The sequence below is a fragment of the Ictalurus furcatus genome, chromosome 24, assembly GCF_023375685.1.
Source record: "Ictalurus furcatus strain D&B chromosome 24, Billie_1.0, whole genome shotgun sequence".
NCBI lineage: Eukaryota > Metazoa > Chordata > Actinopteri > Siluriformes > Ictaluridae > Ictalurus > Ictalurus furcatus.
The window spans coordinates 7,133,517-7,154,995 of NC_071278.1; the positions used below are offsets into that span (position 1 = coordinate 7,133,517).

The 21,479-nt window shown below is 39.5% G+C and overlaps 2 protein-coding genes across 3 annotated transcripts; one reads left to right on the plus strand and one right to left on the minus strand.

The window, feature by feature from the left end:
• Positions 1-228: 228 nt before the first annotated feature.
• On the minus strand, positions 229-10,963 carry hgh1 (HGH1 homolog (S. cerevisiae)). Of its 2 annotated transcripts, XM_053612311.1 has the most exons (7): positions 10,902-10,963; positions 6,472-7,076; positions 6,279-6,379; positions 5,206-5,304; positions 2,435-2,526; positions 2,171-2,293; positions 229-1,343 (listed from the first exon to the last, which is right to left on the minus strand). In XM_053612311.1, the coding sequence occupies exons 2-7, from the start codon at positions 7,011-7,013 to the stop codon at positions 1,080-1,082; spliced, it is 1,221 nt and encodes a 406-aa protein (XP_053468286.1). In that variant the 5' UTR covers positions 7,014-7,076; positions 10,902-10,963; the 3' UTR covers positions 229-1,079. The 2 variants fall into 2 exon arrangements, with proteins under 2 accessions (XP_053468286.1, XP_053468287.1); XM_053612312.1 differs by lacking the exon at positions 10,902-10,963 and having other exon boundaries at positions 6,472-7,113.
• Positions 10,964-12,836: 1,873 nt separating this feature from the next.
• Positions 12,837-21,396, plus strand: exosc7 (exosome component 7). Its single transcript, XM_053612314.1, has 8 exons — positions 12,837-12,978; positions 13,218-13,319; positions 13,891-13,985; positions 14,287-14,452; positions 17,866-17,936; positions 18,738-18,861; positions 20,839-20,994; positions 21,220-21,396. The coding sequence occupies exons 1-8, from the start codon at positions 12,922-12,924 to the stop codon at positions 21,322-21,324; spliced, it is 876 nt and encodes a 291-aa protein (XP_053468289.1). The 5' UTR covers positions 12,837-12,921; the 3' UTR covers positions 21,325-21,396.
• Positions 21,397-21,479: the final 83 nt, after the last annotated feature.

Genomic DNA, 21,479 nt, shown 5'->3' on the forward strand with positions numbered 1-21,479 from the left:
TGTGCACGGTGCTGTCTGATGGACTGGTGTCCCTTGAGGTGTGTATTCCTTCCTCGTGCCTAGGGCTCCAGATCCATCATTACCCTGACCAGATTGAAGGGCTTACGCAAGACGAATGTTTTAGTGAGGACTTCCTGTTGCTCTCTGGTCTACACGCCTCCTGAGATTCTGCTCAGAGGAGTTTTGGAGCTCAGGAGTTTGTGGCTACAGTCCTATATGTACTAGATTACAGCATATTATTCCTGGAAACTCCTAAATTCTTTAGCAACAAATACAATAAAAAAAGACACCGGTATTCATGAGTAACTTTTTTTATTATTATTATTATTATAGGTAATGAATGATTATTTTCTTCTTCTGCTTTTTCTCATCAGGAAACGTCTTTAATTCCACAAGCCTATGCTACATGCATATTATCTACTCTGATACTTTGATAAGATTCTCTTATTCACTTCTCTTAGTGCCTTTTAAAGTGATGAGAATGTTTGGGGCCAGCAGATGGCACTAGTAAGGGACTGTCAAGGGGTTGTGATGTGTGATGGGGTGCATCTTTTTAAAATAACCTAAAATACCCGAGCACACCATCTGATTCTACCCGTTAATATACCTTCACGCTGTGCCCTACTATTAAATAACATCTAGCAACGCAGATGTACAGCAGTGCGAACGCTGAGAAGCCCATTCCCAATGCTGAATAAGTTGAGGACTTCCTCATGTACATACTCAGCATTGGGAATGGGCTTCTCAGGTTTCTGTAGTTTCTGCAGCTGAAATGGGAAATGGTGTCCACAACACAAAAACTGATATCACAGTCAAGATACGATGGACTAAGAGGGATTTTAATATAAAACGTTCGTATTATTAAATCTGCGTACAGAAAACTAAAAGGGTGACTCATTTTTCCAGCCCACAGCTGATATTCCAATTGGTATACTGCCATCCGGACCCAGTTTCATCCTAAATGTAAGCAAGTGCATCATAAAGACGTGCCTTTTACTCCACATGGTACCCACTTTACTAGCTCATAATATTAAAACAGCACAGCCTTAATAACAGAAACTCATTTCTGGATGACGGGGTTATAGAACTGAGTCATTAGGAACTGGAGATGTGTGTGAGATGTGTGTTTGGTGTCCATCCTGCAGGCCATTCATCATTCCAGCCCCTTCCGGATTTGAGCTGTGACGCCTCTCGGTTTCCGCTTTGAGCAGCTCTTGTTCTTCTTTCTCAATCTGCTCCTGCTCTTTGGCATCCACGTCCTTCAGCTTCTGCTCAACGTCCTCAGGAATCGCCACCTCCAACAGGTTCTCCATCCCTGCCTCCGGCTCGTCTCCGATCAAAACCTGACCACCCCACACCCAGTAAAAATTAAAAACAAAGAAAAAGAGACTGTGATAGGGCAGACCCTTTCAACGTCAGGAGTATGTCTGATAGCATGGAACAGTCAGTAAGAACAGTCAGTAGCAGGAGTACAGTATAACCTGATTAATGAGCTTCCAGACACCAGTTAAGTTTTATAAGATTGTTATTAATTAGACAACCTAACAAGATGGGGAAAATATATTGTATAATCCTGTAACACGAGGCCAGTAAAAAGCCATTAATCTTAAGTAAATATTAGGCTTATATTGAGCCTTGCATGCTGAATGTTTTATGATGGTGATTAAAACAGTTGGGTAAAAACCCAAAATGACTCGAGCTCTGCTTGTGGACCGAGATCAAAAGGGATCTCCCACATGTTATGGAGTTCACCAAGCTTTATTAGAAGACCTCGTGACATTTTTTCCATGGAACTGCGCTCTCGTGTTACTACTGCCACCATGCCACAGTGACAAAACCAGGAGTTTTCCAGCGAATTAGTGCATCCTGTCTATTTTCGTTCCTTCCACTCGAGCCAATAAATCTCTATTTGGTTTACTGAATTCCCTCCGCTCGTTGTCTGGGGTCATACCAAGCACAACAACCAGACAAGAACTTGTTGGCACGCTATCCGTTCACCCAAGCAGGTAAAGTTAGACCACAGGAAAGGGAAACTTGTTTCATGCTGTATGACTGAAATCAGATTTCAGACTCTTAAGAACACTTAAACGTTACGACATGACAGAATTTGACAAACTTCACACCTATATTAAAACATTTTTATTTTTTTTTTTAAGAGGTGGGTCTATACCTGAACAAGCTTTTCGCAGGCAGAAATCACTCGTGGATCCTTCTCCCACTTATGAAACTCACGCATAACGGGATAGACGTTTTTCTTCATCATAATCTGCCGTCCCGCTTTGGTGGCTGTAAGCTGTGGTAAATCAGACACACCATCACGTCGCCCACGTTAAAACTGCGCACACGCTTTTAATATCGCAGTAGGAACATTCGCAGCAGTCGTACGTGAAAATCACATCAAGCAGAGAAGTTAGCAGGAAAACAGGTTTCTTACCAGCAATAGTGTCTCGATAAGCATCCTGCGGATGTCAGGGTCTTCTTCTCTTGTTTTGTCCTCTGGAAGGTACTGCAGATCCACAGGCAAACCTTCACACAAACATACAACCCAGTGTTCAGCACACTGCTAAATTCTGTTAATTTGCTAAAAAAAAAAGACAAATGCCTTCGGTCCATGGCCAATCCAGACGTTATTGCCATGGCAACACTACTACTTCATATGTGCTTGTCGAACATCCCATTCCAGATTTAGTCCCAATTTGCTCTTATAATCCACTTTCCACTAGGTTTTGGGGCGTGGCTGTGTGGATTTGTGTTCATTCAGCTACAACATCCTTACTGAGATCAGGCACTGATGTCGGGATGTCGAGGAGACTCCAGGTCCAGTTCATCCCAGAGGCGTTCAGTGGGGTTGAGGTCAGGGCTCTGTGCAGGACGCTCGAGTTCTTCCACTCCAACGATTTACTTAACGCACCATGGAGTCTTCATGGAGCTGGCTTGTGTACAGGAGCACTGTTATCATCATGCTGGAACAGATTTAGGTTCCTCTTCGATCTGGTAAAGGGAAACTATAATGCTCCAGCGTACAGAAACATTCTATACAACTGTGGGATTAAAACTTTGTAGCAACATTTTGGGGAAGAACCACATCTGGGAGTGATGGTCAGGTGTCCACAAACTTTTGGCCATGTAGTGTGATATATGCATATAGAACTTCACGGCATCACGCTGCTAGCTAGTGATAAATAAACGTGACAAAGCGAGCTACTTTAATAAGCTCGTTACTTTAGTAGGTAGTGGCGGGGGCGGGGGGGGAGAAGGGACACACCATTTTATTTCTGTACTGATAACGAGGCCCATTTCTGTGATCAGGAGCAGAAACAAGACTGCTGTAGTCTATATACAGCGTAGTATTTTGTATATATTAATCAAAAGTAATATATACAAATAATAATCAAAAGCTTCCAAGCATGTATCTCGGCTCTCTGTGCACTCTGCACAAACATGCATTTGGCAATAATACTCTTAAAGAAGTGGTGCCTCTCCTGCTTTGGTCTCTGGAGCTGCTGTTTTCTCTTTATCAGGCTGGTTATACTTCTAGAACCTAAGTGCAGTTTAAAAAGGGAAAATATTGCACAAAAGATATCATATAAAAATGATACAAACTGACTGGTGACAATGGCCACATCCTTCGTTCTGCATTCGAATGGAATATTTCTGCCTATTTTTTTTTATTATTTTTTTTATGAAACAGTCCCACTCTTAAAGGAACCTCCACCCTGAAACGCATACACGGAAATATCTGGGATGTATTTAGAGATTACGGTGCTAATCTGTTCGTTGGTTCAGCATTGTAATTTCCTATTATTGTTTTGAAACGTGAATAATTTTGTTTTAAACGTCTCATACAATAGAATTACATGCATCCAAGGTCAAAAAACACTTTAACGTGCTCATAATTTAAACTGCAGCATTACCTTTTTTTCACCCCCAGTATCACAAATCAATGATCCGTTCTAAAGGATTTGTTCTAAACTCCTCCTTTCAGAGAGCATACTCTGCTCTGATTGGTCAGATGTCCCAGTCTGTTGTGATTGGTCTATTGCTGTCAGCGTGTTTCAAAAAGGAAACGCCCACTACCGTAACGAGTTTCAGCTCCGTCTGTCAGCGAGCAGCCGATGAAGACCAGAGGCGGGGCTTATTGTTACAAACCTACGTAGGTTAGTACAGGAAGTAAAGTCTGGAATCACTAACGACTAGATTCAGCTGTTCAGAATCGGTTCCTTCTTTTGGGAGTCGATAACCCCGCTTGTCGTGCGCTTTGATTGTTGAAACTTTGCAGACGTTTTACATTCACAAACAGCGACGTAACACACTACATGAAAGGGAATATCTGAAAAAGCATAATAGGTGCACTTTAATAGGAGAAAAGAAAAATTCAACAATCTCACACACGTGATAACTTTCATGTCCTATCCGGCGTAGAACAAGTGAAGACGGCAAGCACTGAACTCATATTCCAGAAAGCAATGCGACTAGTTGCGCAAGTCATGGCAGAGACTCGGCTCGGCTAGTGAGCGAGCTACAAGATGATGAGCACAATGAATCTACTGGGGTATTAGCATGAAAGTTCAAGCACTGGAACCTTATCTGTTTGCGCAGAGTGTACAGATGAGGAGGTGAGACAGCTAAAGGAATAAAGTGCTGCTGCATCATATGACTGCAGGATGGATTAATGTCCTTCAGCATGCAAGTGATTAAATTAATTAACACCGCCCTCTACTGACGAATATAAGCAACTGCAAGAGTAAAAAGTATAAAAGTCTAAAAAAATATATATTTTTTTTTAAACAAGGAAAAAAGTCTCACAAACAAGACTTCAAAGTAAAACCCTGATAAGTTTACTGTAGGTTAACACTCTTCCCTGTCTGTTCCCTTGTTAACACTTTTCCTCTTTGTTGCTTTGTTAACTCTTCCTCCACTCCAACCAGGTACAGACAGATCAAGCCTCTCGCCATGTCTTACTCGCATTCCTATGTCTTCCCAAATACCATATATGGAGTTGTTCCTCTCTTACACTGATATGCTTCCTGTCTTAGGCAAATACGCCCTTCCGCCTAGCCAATCAATAGTTAACCCACTGTCTCTGTTGTGTGTTGAGCACGATACATATACTCTGCCTTTCTTTGAATAACCCTAACTGTCTGAATGTGGTCACGCTTCAGTACAGAACAAACCTTCCATTAGAGCTAAAAGGAGAAGAATTACCTTCGTTCTCCTCGTCAGAGAGCTCCTCCGGACCGGCCAGGGGCAAGAGCAGGAAGGGCAAAATATCCACTGCGTCACTTAGCAACCACTCATGATGGGCTGCAACACAAATACAAATAAAACGTCCTCATCCTCCACAAGATGAACAGGTCCAAAGACGTGTCAGTGTTCTAGATACATTACGTTTACTTCATCAGGCTTTCAGGTTTTCTTTTAATGGTGTAGATATGGGGGGGGGGAGAAATTACTAGAATTTCTAGAAATTACTCTGTAATATTTCATTCATCATTCACCACAACCCATACATTTGACCTCCCACAGTTGCTATCGACTGGAGCAACAGAGCGTTTTAATCCTGAACTTTCCACGACATTATTCACAGGCTACTTATTATTCAGGTTCAGATGAACCCCCGTCAATTCAAGCGACCACGCAAACAGGCAAATAACTGAATAAGACCTCAATAATAAACGATAATAATAACTTGTAAATCCCACCCTGGCTACACTTCATGGATCCCTGGGATCCCTGTCTTCACTGAGTTACACCAAATATCTAAATCTATTAAATAACAGATTGAATAGACGATTTCATTTATCTATTCATTTAAATCTATTAATTGGCAAGTGCTCAGATCTTAATGTGGCTAAAAATATGCTCCAAACATGTACCAGAAAAAAAAAAAGAAGATAAAACAAATATACTGTTGTAATGTTGTCTGCTACAGGTCCTTTAATCAGATGTGTCCAATTAGATTTGATCAATTTAATAAAAAGTCATAAATATCTCTCAGTTCACTTATATCTATTGTTTACTTGTTCTTACTTATTTATTTATATTTACTTGTTAAATTATACTAATAAATTAAACATCGACGTTCAACCAAACATGCTATAAAGTAGGGTGTTCGGAAATGGCTACCGGCAGTGTATATACTACAAGGCTAGATCAACTCTTACTCCGCAATGTGAAATAAATATATATTCCAGGAAAATATTTAACTACAGTCACTACTGTAGATAAGTACAGTATGTGTCAGAAAGGTACAAAATATTATAAGAGCTCAAGCTTACTGTAGTCGAAGCAGCAGTTTCGGAGCGTGCCTACAACTCCACCACGTCTGGTGACTGATGCCTCGTACTGTGTGTAGGGAAGAAGCCTCTGGATCACACACCTGCAGCAAAAAGAAAACAACATGGCTGATGTTCGGGCTGTTAAGAGCGCAGTATAGAGCTTGTTGTAGGTCCTGCACTAACACAGACTGACCGTTCCTTGTCCAGGATGAAGTGCCTGGCCTCGGGTAACTGTGTGAGGTTGGACAGCAGAGGTCCCAGGTAATGCAGTGATGCTTTCTTATTAAAGCCCTCGGTGCAGAAGATCTCGACTATTTTGGCCATGCCGATCTCCTGCTCCTGCAGCTCGTGTAACACGTCCACACACGTCCTTTCATGCCTGGACAGGTTGGTCAGGACGGAGCAGATGCGATCTGAGAACTCGTACTCTGGGTCAAGGAGGTGGTTTAGCAGCACGGGTAAAATGCCTGCCTCCTTCACCAAGGGCTTGTGCAGTGTTTCGTCAGCCGAGAGGTTGACCAGGGCATGGTAACAGTCCTTTACAATGGCGATAGAGATATCTGCTGTCAACGTGACCAGAGCCTTGAGGAAGTCTGGCTTTGTCCGTAGGTAGCGGCAGCCATCTCGCGTTCCTGTCAGACCGAGGATGTACTCCGTACCCTGGCCCTTAACGTCCGCCCTCGTGTCCAGTCGGAGGAAACAGAGGAGCTCTTGAGCCTCGGTGTCACTTAGCATTGTGTGTGTGCCAAACTGTTCATAGGCTACAAGCACTTCAAAAAGATCGTGGTGTCTACAAAACTAAAGACATACACAGATGATAAGATGACATGACTGGAACATCTAACAAGTGGAGTCCTGTTGCAGTTTGGGGAAGCGTCATGTCTGCTTTGTATTACACTACATGTAGTCTTGCCAACTTAGCTCCTGAAGCTAGATTTGGTAAACTTTTAGATGCTTTTAGCAACTTTATTTATTTTTTTAAAATAATAATGCCTAGCAACAAATGTAATGACTTTTTGAGCAGACTGTCCTGTACTCGATACGGTTCTCCAGCTCACGTCACGGCTGCTGTTAAACAAGCTGAGAGAGCAGGTTCACTCGACTCACCACCCGTGTGTAACGTCTGACTGTGGTGTACTTGTGCAAACCTATATTCCCAACGTCCAATCACTGATTACTACCATTCCCAACATCCAATCACTGATCGCTACCGTTCCCAACGTCCAATCACTGATCTCTAACGTTTCCAACGTCCAATCACTGATCACCACCGTTCCCAACATCTAATCACTGTAATAGTAGTAGTAGTAATGGTAGTAGTAGTAATGGTAATAGTAGTAATGGTAATAGTAGTAGTAATAATAGTAGTGGTGGTAGTAGTAGTAGTAATGGTAATAGTGGTTGTAGTAGTAGTAGTAATGGTAATAGTAGTAGTAATGGTAGTAGTGGTTGTAGTAGTAGTAGTAATGGTAATTGTAGTAGTAGTAATGGTAATTGTAGTAGTAATGGTAGTAGTGGTTGTAGCAGTAGTAATGGTAATAGTAGTAGTAATTGTAGTAGTGGTTTTAGTAGTAGTAGTAATGGTAATTGTAGTAGTAATGGTAGTAGTGGTTGTAGTAGTAGTAGTAATGGTAGTAGTGGTTGTAGTAGTAGTAATGGTAATAGTAGTAGTAATGGTAGTAATGGTTGTAGTAGTAATGGTAATAGTAGTTGTAGTAGTAGTAGTAATGGTAGTAGTGGTTGTAGTAGTAGTAGTAATGGTAATAGTAGTAGTAACGGTAGTAGTGGTTGTAGTAGTAGTAGTAACGGTAGTAGTGGTTGTAGTAGTAGTAGTAATGGTAGTAGTGGTTGTAGTAGTAGTAATGGTAATAGTAGTAGTAATGGTAGTAGTGGTTGTAGTAGTAGTAGTAATTTTAATTGTAGTAGTAATGGTAGTGGTGGTTGTAGTAGTAGTAGTAGTAATGGTAGTAGTGGTTGTAGTAGTAGTAATGGTAATAGTAGTTGTAGTAGTAGTAGTAATGGTAATAGTAGTAGTAATGGTAATAGTAGTTGTAGTAGTAGTAGTAGTAATGGTAGTAGTGGTTGTAGTAGTAGTAACGGTAGTAGTGGTTGTAGTAGTAGTAGTAATGGTAGTAGTGGTTGTAGTAGTAGTAATGGTAATAGTAGTAGTAATGGTAGTAGTGGTTGTAGTAGTAGTAGTAATTTTAATTGTAGTAGTAATGGTAGTAGTGGTTGTAGTAGTAGTAGTAGTAATGGTAGTAGTGGTTGTAGTAGTAGTAATGGTAATAGTAGTTGTAGTAGTAGTAGTAATGGTAATAGTAGTAGTAATGGTAGTAGTGGTTGTAGTAGTAATGGTAATAGTAGTTGTAGTAGTAGTAGTAATGGTAGTAGTGGTTGTAGTAGTAATGGTAATAGTAGTTGTAGTAGTAGTAGTAATGGTAGTAGTGGTTGTAGTAGTAGTAATGGTAATAGTAGTTGTAGTAGTAGTAGTAATGGTAGTAGTGGTTGTAGTAGTAGTAATGATAATAGTAGTAGTAATGGTAATAGTAGTTGTAGTAGTAGTAGTAATGGTAATAGTAGTAGTAATGGTAGTAGTGGTTGTAGTAGTAATGGTAATAGTAGTTGTAGTAGTAGTAGTAATGGTAGTAGTGGTTGTAGTAGTAGTAGTAGTAATGGTAATTGTAGTAGTAACGGTAGTAGTGGTTGTAGTAGTAGTAGTAATGGTAATAGTAGTAGTAGTAATGGTAATAGTAGTAGTAATGGTAGTAGTGGTTGTAGTAGTAGTAGTAGTAATGGTAATAGTAGTAGTAGTAATGGTAATAGTAGTAGTAATGGTAGTAGTGGTTGTAGTAGTAGTAATGGTAATAGTAGTAGTAATGGTAGTAATGGTAATAGTAGTAGCAATGGTAGTAGTGGTTGTAGTAGTAGTAGTAATGGTAATAGTAGTAGTAACGGTAGTAGTGGTTGTAGTAGTAGTAGTAATGGTAATAGTAGTAGCAATGGTAGTAGTGGTTGTAGTAGTAGTAGTAAGGGTAATTGTAGTAGTAGTAATGGTAATTGTAGTAGTAATGGTAGTAGTGGTTGTAGTAGTAGTAATGGTAGTAATGGTAATAGTAGTAGCAATGGTAATTGTAGTAGTAATGGTAGTAGTGGTTGTAGTAGTAGTAATGGTAATAGTAGTTGTAGTAGTAGTAGTAATGGTAGTAGTGGTTGTAGTAGTAGTAGTAATGGTAATAGTAGTAGTAACGGTAGTAGTGGTTGTAGTAGTAATGGTAATAGTAGTTGTAGTAGTAGTAGTAGTAATGGTAGTAGTGGTTGTAGTAGTAGTAATGGTAGTAGTGGTTGTAGTAGTAGTAATGGTAATACTAGTAGTAATGGTAATAGTAGTTGTAGTAGTAGTAGTAATGGTAATAGTAGTAGTAATGGTAGTAATGGTTGTAGTAGTAATGGTAATAGTAGTTGTATTAGTAGTAGTAATGGTAGTAGTGGTTGTAGTAGTAGTAGTAATGGTAATAGTAGTAGTAACGGTAGTAGTGGTTGTAGTAGTAGTAGTAATGGTAATAGTAGTAGTAGTAATGGTAATAGTAGTAGTAATGGTAGTAGTGATTGTAGTAGTAATGGTAATAGTAGTAGTAATGGTAATAGTGGTTGTAGTAGTAGTAGTAATGGTAATAGTAGTAGTAACGGTAGTAGTGATTGTAGTAGTAGTAGTAATGGTAATAGTAGTAGTAGTAATGGTAATCGTAGTAGTAATGGTAGTAGTGGTTGTAGTAGTAATGGTAATAGTAGTAGTAGTAATGGTAATAGTAGTAGTAATGGTAGTAGTGGTTGTAGTAGTAGTAGTAGTAATGGTAATAGTAGTAATGGTAATAGTAGTAATGGTAATAGTTGTAGTAGTAATGGTAATAGTAGTAGTAATGGTAGTAGTGGTTGTAGTAGTAGTAATGGTAGTAATGGTAATAGTAGTAGTAGTAATGGTAGTAGTAATGGTAATAGTAGTAGTAATGGTAGTAGTAATGGTAATAGTTAGTAATGGGAGTGGTAGTAGTAATGGTAATAGCAGTAGTGATGGTAATAGTAGTAGTGATGGTAATAGTAGTAGTAATGGTAGTAGCAGTAGTGATGGTAATAGTAGTAGTAACGGTAATAGTTAGTAATGGGAGTGGTAGTAGTAATAGTAGTAGTAATGGTAATAGTAGTAGTAATGGTAGTAGTAGTAGTGATGGTAATAGTAGTAGTAATGGTAATAGTTAGTAATGGTAGTAGTAACGGTAATAGTTAGTAATGGGAGTGGTAGTAGTAATAGTAGTAGTAGTAATGTTGTGAGCCATAAACAGGTCTTACTGGTTAGTTGTCCCAAAATGCATCGCAGTGTTACACACTTCTATTCTAGTCTTTATTAAGATGTTAAATAAACATTATTGTTCAATAACCAACTGTGAGGTTTTTGTTGTTGTTGAAGAAATCAATATCACACAGTAACATTACCATCAGATCAGAACGTGAGATCAGATGTTATAGAATTAAAAGTAAGACGCAGTAAACAACAGCGAGATGATTTCTCACCTGAAAACAGTGAAGATGACTAACAGATTGATCATTTTTAAGGTTCAGTGTACTTACCTACTTCAGGACTAAAACACATGTATGACAGAGAGCGACTTCTTTCCCTGTTTTGGAGATGAACAGCGGTGCTTTACTGCCACCTGCAGGACTGGAGTGTGGCGGTGTAATCATGTTCATACTCTGTGGATACAGTAGAAACTGTACGTGTAGGATAGTGTACTGACTATGTCAGTAGAAAACATGAATTAATCTGTATTAATGATGTGTCCATAACTTCAGAATAAGAATATCAAACACTAACCCACTAACTGCACTATCAGGTTTCCATAACCAAATGTTTTATTTTTATTCAGATTTTTTAAATCAATAAAATACTACAGTTACTAAAAGAAAGTTTGCTGTATATGGGTATCTGTTGTCACCCAGATGAGGACGGGTTCCCTTCTGAGTCTGGTTCCTCTCAAGGTTTCTTCCTCAGATCATCTCAGGGAGTTTTTCCTCACCACCGTCACCATCGGCTCACTCAATAGGGATAAATTTAAAATCACACACTTAAAATCTGTATCCTGTGTTTATATATTTCTGTAAAGCTGCTTTGAGACAATGTCCATTGTTAAAAGCGCTACACAAATACAACTGAATCGAACTGAACTGTGGTTTCATCACAGATTTGAAATGAAGGATTTTTTTCTTCTGTAAAATCAATGATGAGACAACAGGTCGTTTGTTTTATGACTATATTTTTAAAGAGTTTTTGGAAAGATGTGCATAGTTTGGTAAAAACAAACAAACAAACAAACAAACCAGGAACCCCTTATTTCACCAGAACTCACACTTTTAAAGGTTTTGATTCAGATAATAATAGACAGGATTTTGCATTAAATGCATTGTTATCCTTGCCATGTTCTTTTGAACATAAATGCCTAAAAGCATTTGCATCTAAAAGTATTTTTTTCACTTCCTTAAAATTATGTACAAGTGCAGAGGAAAGAAACTTTTGTACCTATTTTCTTTGATTTGATTTTTTGGATTCCTTTTGTTTCTGTTCTACTTTCCTGCTCAGGAAGCCTTAGGCACATTTGCACATTTCATATGCTTTATGGTTTATGTATATATTTGTTACTTTGTGCTAATATTTGCATTTGCAATATTGTGTGTGTGTGTGTGTGTGTGTATATATATATATATATATATATATATATATATATATATATATATACACACACACACACACATACACATAACCCCAAGTCCAAAAAAAGTTGGGACACTGTGTAAAATGTAAATAAAAACAGAATGCTATGATTAGCAAATCTCATAAACCCATATGTTATACGCAGTAGATCATACGAAATATATCAAATGTTTAAACTGAGGAAATGTACAATTTGAAGGAAAAAATAAGGTCATTTTGAAATTCATGGCCACAACACGTCTCAGGGCAACAAAAGGCTGGGAAAGTAAGTGTTGCTAAAAAGAATCAGCTGGAGGAACATTTTGCAACTAATTAGGTTCATTGGCAACAGATCAGTAACATGATTGGGTATAAGTCTTTCATTTATTGAATTAAGCAGTATTGGCTATCTTATTCTAATAAACTGAACAAGTGCAGTGGAGCATTTTTAAAGATGACAAGGAAAAAGGACTAATAATAGCAGCAGCAGCAACAACAATCATGAAACCATTACAAAAACAACAATAAATATCAAAAGCACAGACTTCAATGAGACTTTATATTTATATACAATAAAATGAAATAAATGTACATTAATGTACATGTACAGCAGCCCCCACTTTGAAAACCACTGCTCTAACTCATACATGGCTCTGAACGCGGAAGGGGACGGACACAAACAGCGCTCGTGCTCCCTCAGTCCGCCCTGTTTATCCCTTTGCTCGGCGCTTTTTGATGACGTTTCTTGACGTCTTGGCTGAATTTTCAACGAGACTATATTCCCTACATGACTGCACTACACAGTCTGAAAAAACATTAACTCGCGCGCACTACATAGTGCACTATAGCTCTGGTAGGACGCCATTTTGTTTTCAGCCTTCGAGCCCGAGGTGCGTTTGAAACATGGCAACTATACAAGTTAGCGAAGCGGAGAAAGTGTATATAATGCATGGAGTCCGGGTGGGTGAATATACAATTATTTAACTACACATTTAGGTTACTTTTACTGGACCTGCTCTACAGATAAATGCTATATATGTATCCTTTTTTAAGCATACATCAGTTTATCTTACCGCATTATGTACAGTTAGCTAACTGCTAGTCCTGCTTTTCAGTGGAGTGTTTATCCTGAGTGTGTATATGTTGGCTGTTTGGTTGGTTTGGTTTGGTTTGGTTTGGTTTGGTTTGGTTTGGGACAGGATGATTTAAGAGTGGACGGCCGTGGATGTGAGGACTACAGACATATGGAGATAGAGACAGACGTGGTGTCCAACACAGATGGATCTGCTAAAGTCAGCCTGGTAAACCTCTCCTCTAGCTGTTATGTCCATGTGTTCAAGACTGAAAGCTCAGAACCTGTGATGTGCAGAAAAACAGACCACAGCTCATCTGATTCAGTCTCATATTTATTAAATAATAACACACACACACACACACACACACACTGGATAACTGGAACAAACATCCACTCATTTGCTCTTCCTAAAGCATCAGTATCATAAAGTAATCCTTTGTGGTGTTCCCCTTCCTCGACGTGCGTATGTGCATCACAACAGATCTCGACCTTGATTGTAGGTTTAGCTACGTGTTCAATTAGGCACTATCCTAAAGCAGGTATTTATGTTGAGGAGCCACTCAGTTCATGCTTTAGCTCGATCTGGAAACGTTTGCATGGACACTGAGCAACACCTTCCCTCCGAGGGGGAAAGCTAGATCACGCCGGAAAGAGGCCAATATATACGGAACTGACTAACACCGGGTATGACAACTGGTTTCATCTTAGAGGTTAAGCTTTAAGTGCTAGCTGTAGAGTGTTTGTAGGTAATAAACCAGGCTTTGAATGTTAGATGAAGTGTTTCTGTATCGTTCCAGGGACAGACAGACATTCTAGTGGGAATAAAAGCTGAGATCGGGAGGCCGAGGCCCATGGTGCCCGATGAGGGTTATCTGGAGTTCTTTGTTGACTGGTAAGTAAATATTTAGTGAACAGGATGCACCTGATCATCTTTGGCTTTTCAGATGCAGCTTAAGTTTAAACTTGAATTAGTGAAACTGAAATGTACTGAAAATAGATTTTATTTGTTGAAGTGCAGTTCTTCATATTGCAGGCATTTTGGCTACAAATCTCACGAAGAGGGTAAAACCTGCATATGTTCTCAATAGGGCTGAGCAGTATGACCAGACTGTCATATTACAGTATCGTTAGACATTTCTATGATACAGTATATGCATCATGATATACGCACTGTTTCCCCCCCTCTGTTTCAGCTCAGCAAACGCCACACCAGAGTTTGAAGGTCGTGGGGGTGAGGAGCTGGGTGTGGAGCTGAGTAACAATCTGTATAAAGTCTTTAACAACAGACACAGTCTGGACCTGCGCAGCCTCTGTATCAGCCCAGGAGAGAGCTGCTGGGTTCTGTACGTGGACGTGCTGGTGAGCAGTTACACTCCAACACTTCATAAAAATGGCCCGACATGTTAGAATATATACACTCTCAATTCCTAGACACCTTGCAAATGAAAAAACACCTGGCAGAAATGGTGATTGTTGAGGATTCTCAGATGGACCTGATCTGTGATGGGAGATTGATGTACCATTAAAAATTGGTTTTATATTTGTACATATGTAATAAATATCTAACAAAGATTGGAAGTGTGTATAACTCACACTGAAGGGGAGTGAGAGCCATTCATCCATCCAATCCATCCATTCGGTCTATCCAGTCCATACAATCCATCCATTCGGTCTATCTAGTCCGTCCATCCATCCATTCGGTCTATCCAGTCCATCTATCCATCCATTCGGTCTATCCAGTCCATCCATCAATCGAATCCATCCATTCGGTCTATCCATTCAATCCATCCATCAATCGAATCCATCCATCCATTAGATCTATCCATTCAATCCATCCATCCATCCAGTCTATCAAATCCATCCATCTATTCGGTCTATCCAGTCCATCGATCTATCAATAGAATCCATCAATCGAATCCATCCATCCCATCCTTTCAATCCATCCATTCAGTCCAATCCATCCAAGCACTTCTTACTTGTCAAGGTCCAGAAACTATCCTGGGAATGAGGTGGGAATAAATCTCGGATGGGATTCCAGTCCTTATATCAATATGTTTCTAAACGTTCATCTGTTAAAAGAGCATCTGTTAATTCCAGTATAAATATAAAGTCTTAGCTTGTTAGTTAATGAACATGTCTAGTTTATAATTGCTGTAATAAACCTACGTAGCTCTACATCCGTCGCATTCTTACTGAGGATTTACCTATAATGGAATGGATTTGCCTATAATGGAAGAGTTTATAGTTTCTGCTTGGGCAGCACCTCAGCGTCCCTGATGTTTTAATCCTAAAACAAACTGGTACATGCCCACTAACTACAATGTTTTACGCTTTAAGAGACTTTCTGACATTCACGACATTTATTTCTCTCTCAGTACACACTCTGAGTTTCTATAAGATACTGTATGTTTACAGGTCTGCTCATTGCAGGCTAGACCACCGCTTAGTATCATTTAGCCACTGACAGGACATTAAGCTATAAAGATCTTCTAGTGTTTTTTTAATTCTACCATTGAAACTAACCAGTGCTCATTAAGCCGAATAGCACTCCCTGTCTTTTAGAGCTTATCCATAATAATAAGTGGATATCGTTTTAACTAATGTCAGTCCCATTCTTAAATATATTTCTTGATGGATACTTCGTTCAGATTAGAACCAAGTAGCTTGTTGCAGGGTTTCTGCATTGGTTTCCGACCAGGTTAGTGATCTCTTTTTGATTAAGAACACTAAATCAGTTTCTACATCGCTGATAAATGATGGATATTTTTGAGTGTGCAGCCAGCACTTTAAACCGGAGGACTTTAAAAGAGATTTGAGAGTGGCGTTACCGGGTCTTCTGCAGAAGAATATGCTAAAGGAAATGGCGATCCTGCCTGTATTTAGTAAATAACAGAGAGTAGAGAAGATCCATGCTCGGGGAAACAGGAGCTGAACTGAGGTTGGAGAACTTGCTAATCTCTGCTAGCAAATGCTTGTCTTCACCAATGTAGCTACTAGTAAGATGACCAGTAATTACTCGGTCGCTAACACAAAGGTAAATAATCATGTAACATTATCTTAGCTACTTGTGTTGTTGCTAACTTAGTGCAATTGTGAAAGACCTGCAGTTACTCTTCTCACTGTAACTCAACAAATCTGTTACTTGAGTAATCACAATAAATTACTCACTAAGCAAATTCATTACTTATTAGCAGAAGTCCACTAGTTATCTCTCTCTTCCCTGAACATCCTATGATTTAGTGAGCTCCTTCCCCTATTCCCCCTTCCCCTTCAAGTTTTGTCTCCACCTCCAAGATACAGCATAAGGAAGGGGTTTCCACAGCATTCAACCCAGGAAATAGTAGTGTTAATATTAAAGGAAACATTAAGGGACAGTCTAAAAAGTAAACAATTATGTAAGATTTGTTTTTAGTGTTTTGCCTAAAACAGGGTGAAGTCACCTGTAATGAAGTGTAGCTGAGGCTCGGTACTGTTTTCATTCGCTCCTCATAGCTCTGAGAATGAAGCCGTGGCGTCGTGTGTTGAGAGAGCTGATGCGCTGACCCCTACACAATCCACTACTGAGAATTTCTCTGGTGCTTATGTATCGCTCTACTAATAAAACAGTGGCTGGAATTATGCTTATAAACATTCAAATCCTAGAGGACTAGCCTGAGACTGCTTCCCTTTCGAAAGAACCTCAGCATCTCCTACAGACGAGACAAAAACATCAAACGCGTCACCGAATTCGAACCCGACTGAAAAGCTTGCGTGGTCGGTCACGAAGAGGTAAGTCCACATGCACAAACCTACGTATATAGACCAGGAGTAGACCTCTCTGCAATCTTCTTAGAGGTTAGAAAAGAGACTCCCGAGTCACCAGATCTCAACTCACCATCATCAAAACACCATCTGAGTGATGATGTTTTGGAATGATGGTGTTCAGCTTCAAAAACTTGTAGAATCTGTGCCAAGGTGCATTAAAGCTGTTCTGGGGGCTCATTGTAGCTCAAGAACTTACTAAAACCTTTGTTTTTTCACACGTGATATAGCTGACTGCATATGTAATATTACATGCATGCAGTTCATAGCTCGGGTCATAGCAGTTAATAGCCGCTTTATCAGAGCGGCCTCTAGAGGCGAAATATAAACTACCGCTGACTAAGTTTGTTGTGTTATTTGAAGTGTTTTTTGATTCATTTTGGGCGTTTCTATTTTTATTTGTTATTTGGAGTGTTACTTTTCGGTTCAGTTTAGATTTGTATCTTTATTGACCTCAGTATTTATTAATAGTTAATATATATTCATGTTATTGAATTATGTATTTCATTTACAAAACTACAGTACATTTTCATAGTACAGTCAGTACTGTTTATTTTTGTAATAAAGTTCAGCAGTATTTTATTTTGAGTGTTATGGTTGCAGTATCACTTTCAAAAAACGGTTGGTCAATTAATCGGTTATCAGCAGGCATAACAATCGGTCCACCTCTAACTGTACTGTATAGTCAATATTGCATAGAAATCCAACTAACTTCTGTCAGAAAAAGTCCAGTGTGAATAGGTCAATTTCTTCCGAGTGTCTCTAAACAACATTTCCATTGTAGTGTGAGTTTTTCTAAAGCTGTATGCGTGTGCTGAATTTACAGCCTATTTGATGAATGTGTTTTGTGACATTTGCAGTGTGCCGCAGTGGAGCTTTGTCAGCCACCATAAAGAGATGCTATATATGTTATAAACTGGAGCTGTGCCACTGGAATCATGACTTTTACATGCCAATATGTCTGTTTCCAGCTCCTCCAGTGTGATGGAAACCTGTTTGACGCAATGTCCATCGCCATCAAAGCCGCGCTTTTCAACACACGGTATACACCACCACTTTATGCAAAATGTCTGTGCGTCATCTAATAATTTGCTTGATCTTGTTTTGAATGAACGGTCGTGACGGCTAATCAGGAGTCGAGATTCTCACTGTACTGTGTAATGTTGTTTTAGATTGGAACATCAAACCTTTGCAAATCATTTTACCTGACAGTATTTACACAGCCCTGAAAGAGCATTAGAGCATAAATCAGCGCCTCAAGAGCAAGAATGCCTAGCCACCTCACGGTTCAGTTCTATTTTTATTCACCATTATTATTCATACAGCCTGCGTTATTTTCTTTAAGCATAAGCATGTGCTGCGTTTGAAACATCTTTTCCTTCATCATGAAAAACACTACCATTTACACCAGAAATCTTTGGTAGTGTTAACATTCTCGGTTAGAAAAAAACACACGTGCATGAGAATATGTGAGTCTGATTATGATGTTTTGCACAATGTATTTATATATATATATATATATACACACACACACACACACACACAGTGCATCAGTTCCATGCCCCATCCCCAGTCTCAACACCACTTCATATCATAAGATGTCAGTATGATTTTATGAAAATAACCAAATAAATGTTTTCATGCAGTTTGAATGAAGAAATCATGGTGTGTTACTTTAGTATTCATACAGTGTTTGAAATATTCACTACATCAGATTGAAAACATCACTAATCGAGGTAAATGACTCCATCCTGGATCTGCCTGCTCGAACAAGCCTAGCTGCAGAACGTTGCACTGTTGCATTCAGAATTGACATGAAACCACTTTTTCTTCGGATAAACAGGATTCCCAAAGTTCACATATCGGAGGACGAGGAAGGGGGGAAAGAGATCGAGTTGTCCGATGACCCCTATGACTGCATGCGTCTCAACGTGGAAAACGTCCCCTGCATCGTGACCTTGTGCAAGGTACGCATGGACCACCGCCTGCTATTTAGCAGTTACTCATTACCGTCAGTATTACTGCAGTGTTTATTCGCCGACGCCACACCTTCCCAGTCCTACACAGTTCAGTGTATTATAGGGGTGTGACAATACACTCTGGCCACGATGCGATTCGATTCGAGTCGCATTACTGGCTTTACGAGCTGATTCAGTACGATTCTCAGAATGTTTTAAACAAAATTTTAACGATGGAAAGACTTCCTATTTATTTCTGAATCATAAACAATGTGCATTGTTATGAACAGAGGTTTAATCTTGTAAACAAAATGTACTACAGCTTCACCATATCTTAAGCATCATGTGCTCCATAGCAGCACCTGAGGCATCATTTTAACTGTAAATAGAGCTCCAAAGTCAGCTAAAAGGCCTGACTTCCATGTCATGATGCATCATTCCATGCTCTACTGCTGCAATCCGTTCTACTCCGAAAGGTTCGAGTCGATTTTCCAGAGTTCCGATCTAAAAGTCTTCCAGTGCTTCAGCTCGGAAAAACGTGGATCCGGAGAGCAAGGTCATATTTGTAGGGCTAGTCTCTGCATTTGATAAACATATTAATTTAATGAATAAATCCTAGATAAATGATGTATAATGTTCATCTTTGCGTATAAATATTATGTCACAATGGTCTTATGTTAGTAAAATTGGGCTGAAATCAGCAGAATTGTTTTACAAATTTAAATTACAAAGCTGTTAAAACAAGTTTTCATGGCACGAAAGCTACATATCAAGTTTTATCAAGAAAAAAAATTATGGCGTTTAAGCGTTGACTGACTGCGCCGCCATGTTATTCTGATCAGAGAACCCTGGTTAGGTTCCCAACTTGGAATTCTGAGATGAATGACCGCGGCATTGCACTTTTCCGTATCAGAGGTTCTGAATATAATGGATTTCAGCATCGCACACCAACTTGTTCATTAGGTGATGAGCTCAATCAGGTGTGAGCGGAGCAGAGCAGGAGGTACTCCAGAAGAGAGTTGCAGAGTACATTTTGAGCTGACAAAACCAAACAAATCCAACCTGGGTTAATTAAATGACTAACAGGTTATCAACTTTTTCAGTAAACCCAGGTTCAGCGTGCACATAAGTCTGACGTTTACAGTAAACAGCCAATATTGTTCAGCATGGTGGGGGTGGGGGGGTTGGAGCAGGTGTGCACACTTCCGGTTGAAATACGAGGAATTTAAACCTATACACTAACCGCAAAAAAAGCTCCACGGTTGCAGCTGCCAAAGCTCGGGAACACTGCTGATTGTGTAAATGCGCAAGTTTACTTTTATAAGCTCACAATGAGAATAAACTGATAACCCCAACAGATTTCATGTCATATAAATGTAAATTATTTGAATTAAATATTAATCAAATAAATATCAATTTGTGAAAATATTTTATGACAGGAATAATGCCACCACATGAAATGGATCACTCACAAACAAACCGCAAAGCAACACGGTACAGTAAGAGCGCGGCTCAGATTTTTTTAACGTGAAGCTTGAGAACCTGGCAGAGATAAACTCTCCCATCTGCCCAAAATCCAGATCTTTCATACAGATGGTCATCGGGAAAACCCAGGGGATTGTGTCTGTCCTTAAAAGTTCTCTTCCTTCGACATGCCCTTCTTATTATTTGAGCTCCACAGGATTCTCCACAAGCGCTGAAACCATCACAACAAAACACTAAAGAGTTCGCTTCGATGCATTAGGTTTAGATCACTTTGCTCACAGCTGATTGGTCCAATTTGGGTTCGAGTTCTCTGACCCAGAATAAAACCTGCTCCCGAGCAGGTTAGTCGTGTAGTGTAAGTTCCCATGGCGACGAAAGCCGCTAAAAACCAATCCACGTTGTTGAGACCGAAAAACAAGAGTTTGCTTAAACTAAACTCAAATTTACCTGCTTAGCCACCTAAACCGTGTGTGTGTGTGTGTGTGTGCGCGTGCGCAACAGATCGGCCACAGGCATGTAGTGGACGCAACCTTGCAGGAGAAATCCTGCTCCGTGGCCAGTCTGTTGATTTCAGTCACCCACAAAGGAACAGTGACTTGTGTACGGAAGCTCGGAGGAGGCAGTCTGGACCCGGACAGTATCTTTGAAATGACAGAGGTGGGCAGATTCTACACGATGGACACTCAAATATATGCTGAGAGAGAGGATGATCTTCATAAATACATCACATTTCTCATTAGTGTCATTTATCTGTTTCATTTGACAAATCCTTAATCAAATTTATGCCAATCACTACTCGTGTGTGTGTGTGTGTGTGTGTGTGTGTGTGTGTGTGTGTGTGTGTGTGTGTGTGTGTGTGTGTGTGTGTGTGTGAGAGATTAGACAGGAAAGCGAGTGGGGAAGATGCTTCACGTACCTCTGATGGAGCTGCTGCAAAAAGAAGAGAATCTTGGAAGAGAGAGAACTAAAGTGGGCTTCCTGGCATAGCATTTTTCTTTAACTTGTATTAGTTCTGTTTTCCAATCTTGAATAAATATTTGTTTTTCCAATTTTTAAAAAGGTGGTTGATTTTCCTGCTCTTCCGCTTCATGCTGAGCAAAACATTTTTGCTAACCACTGCTGAACGAAACAGTGGCTGTGTA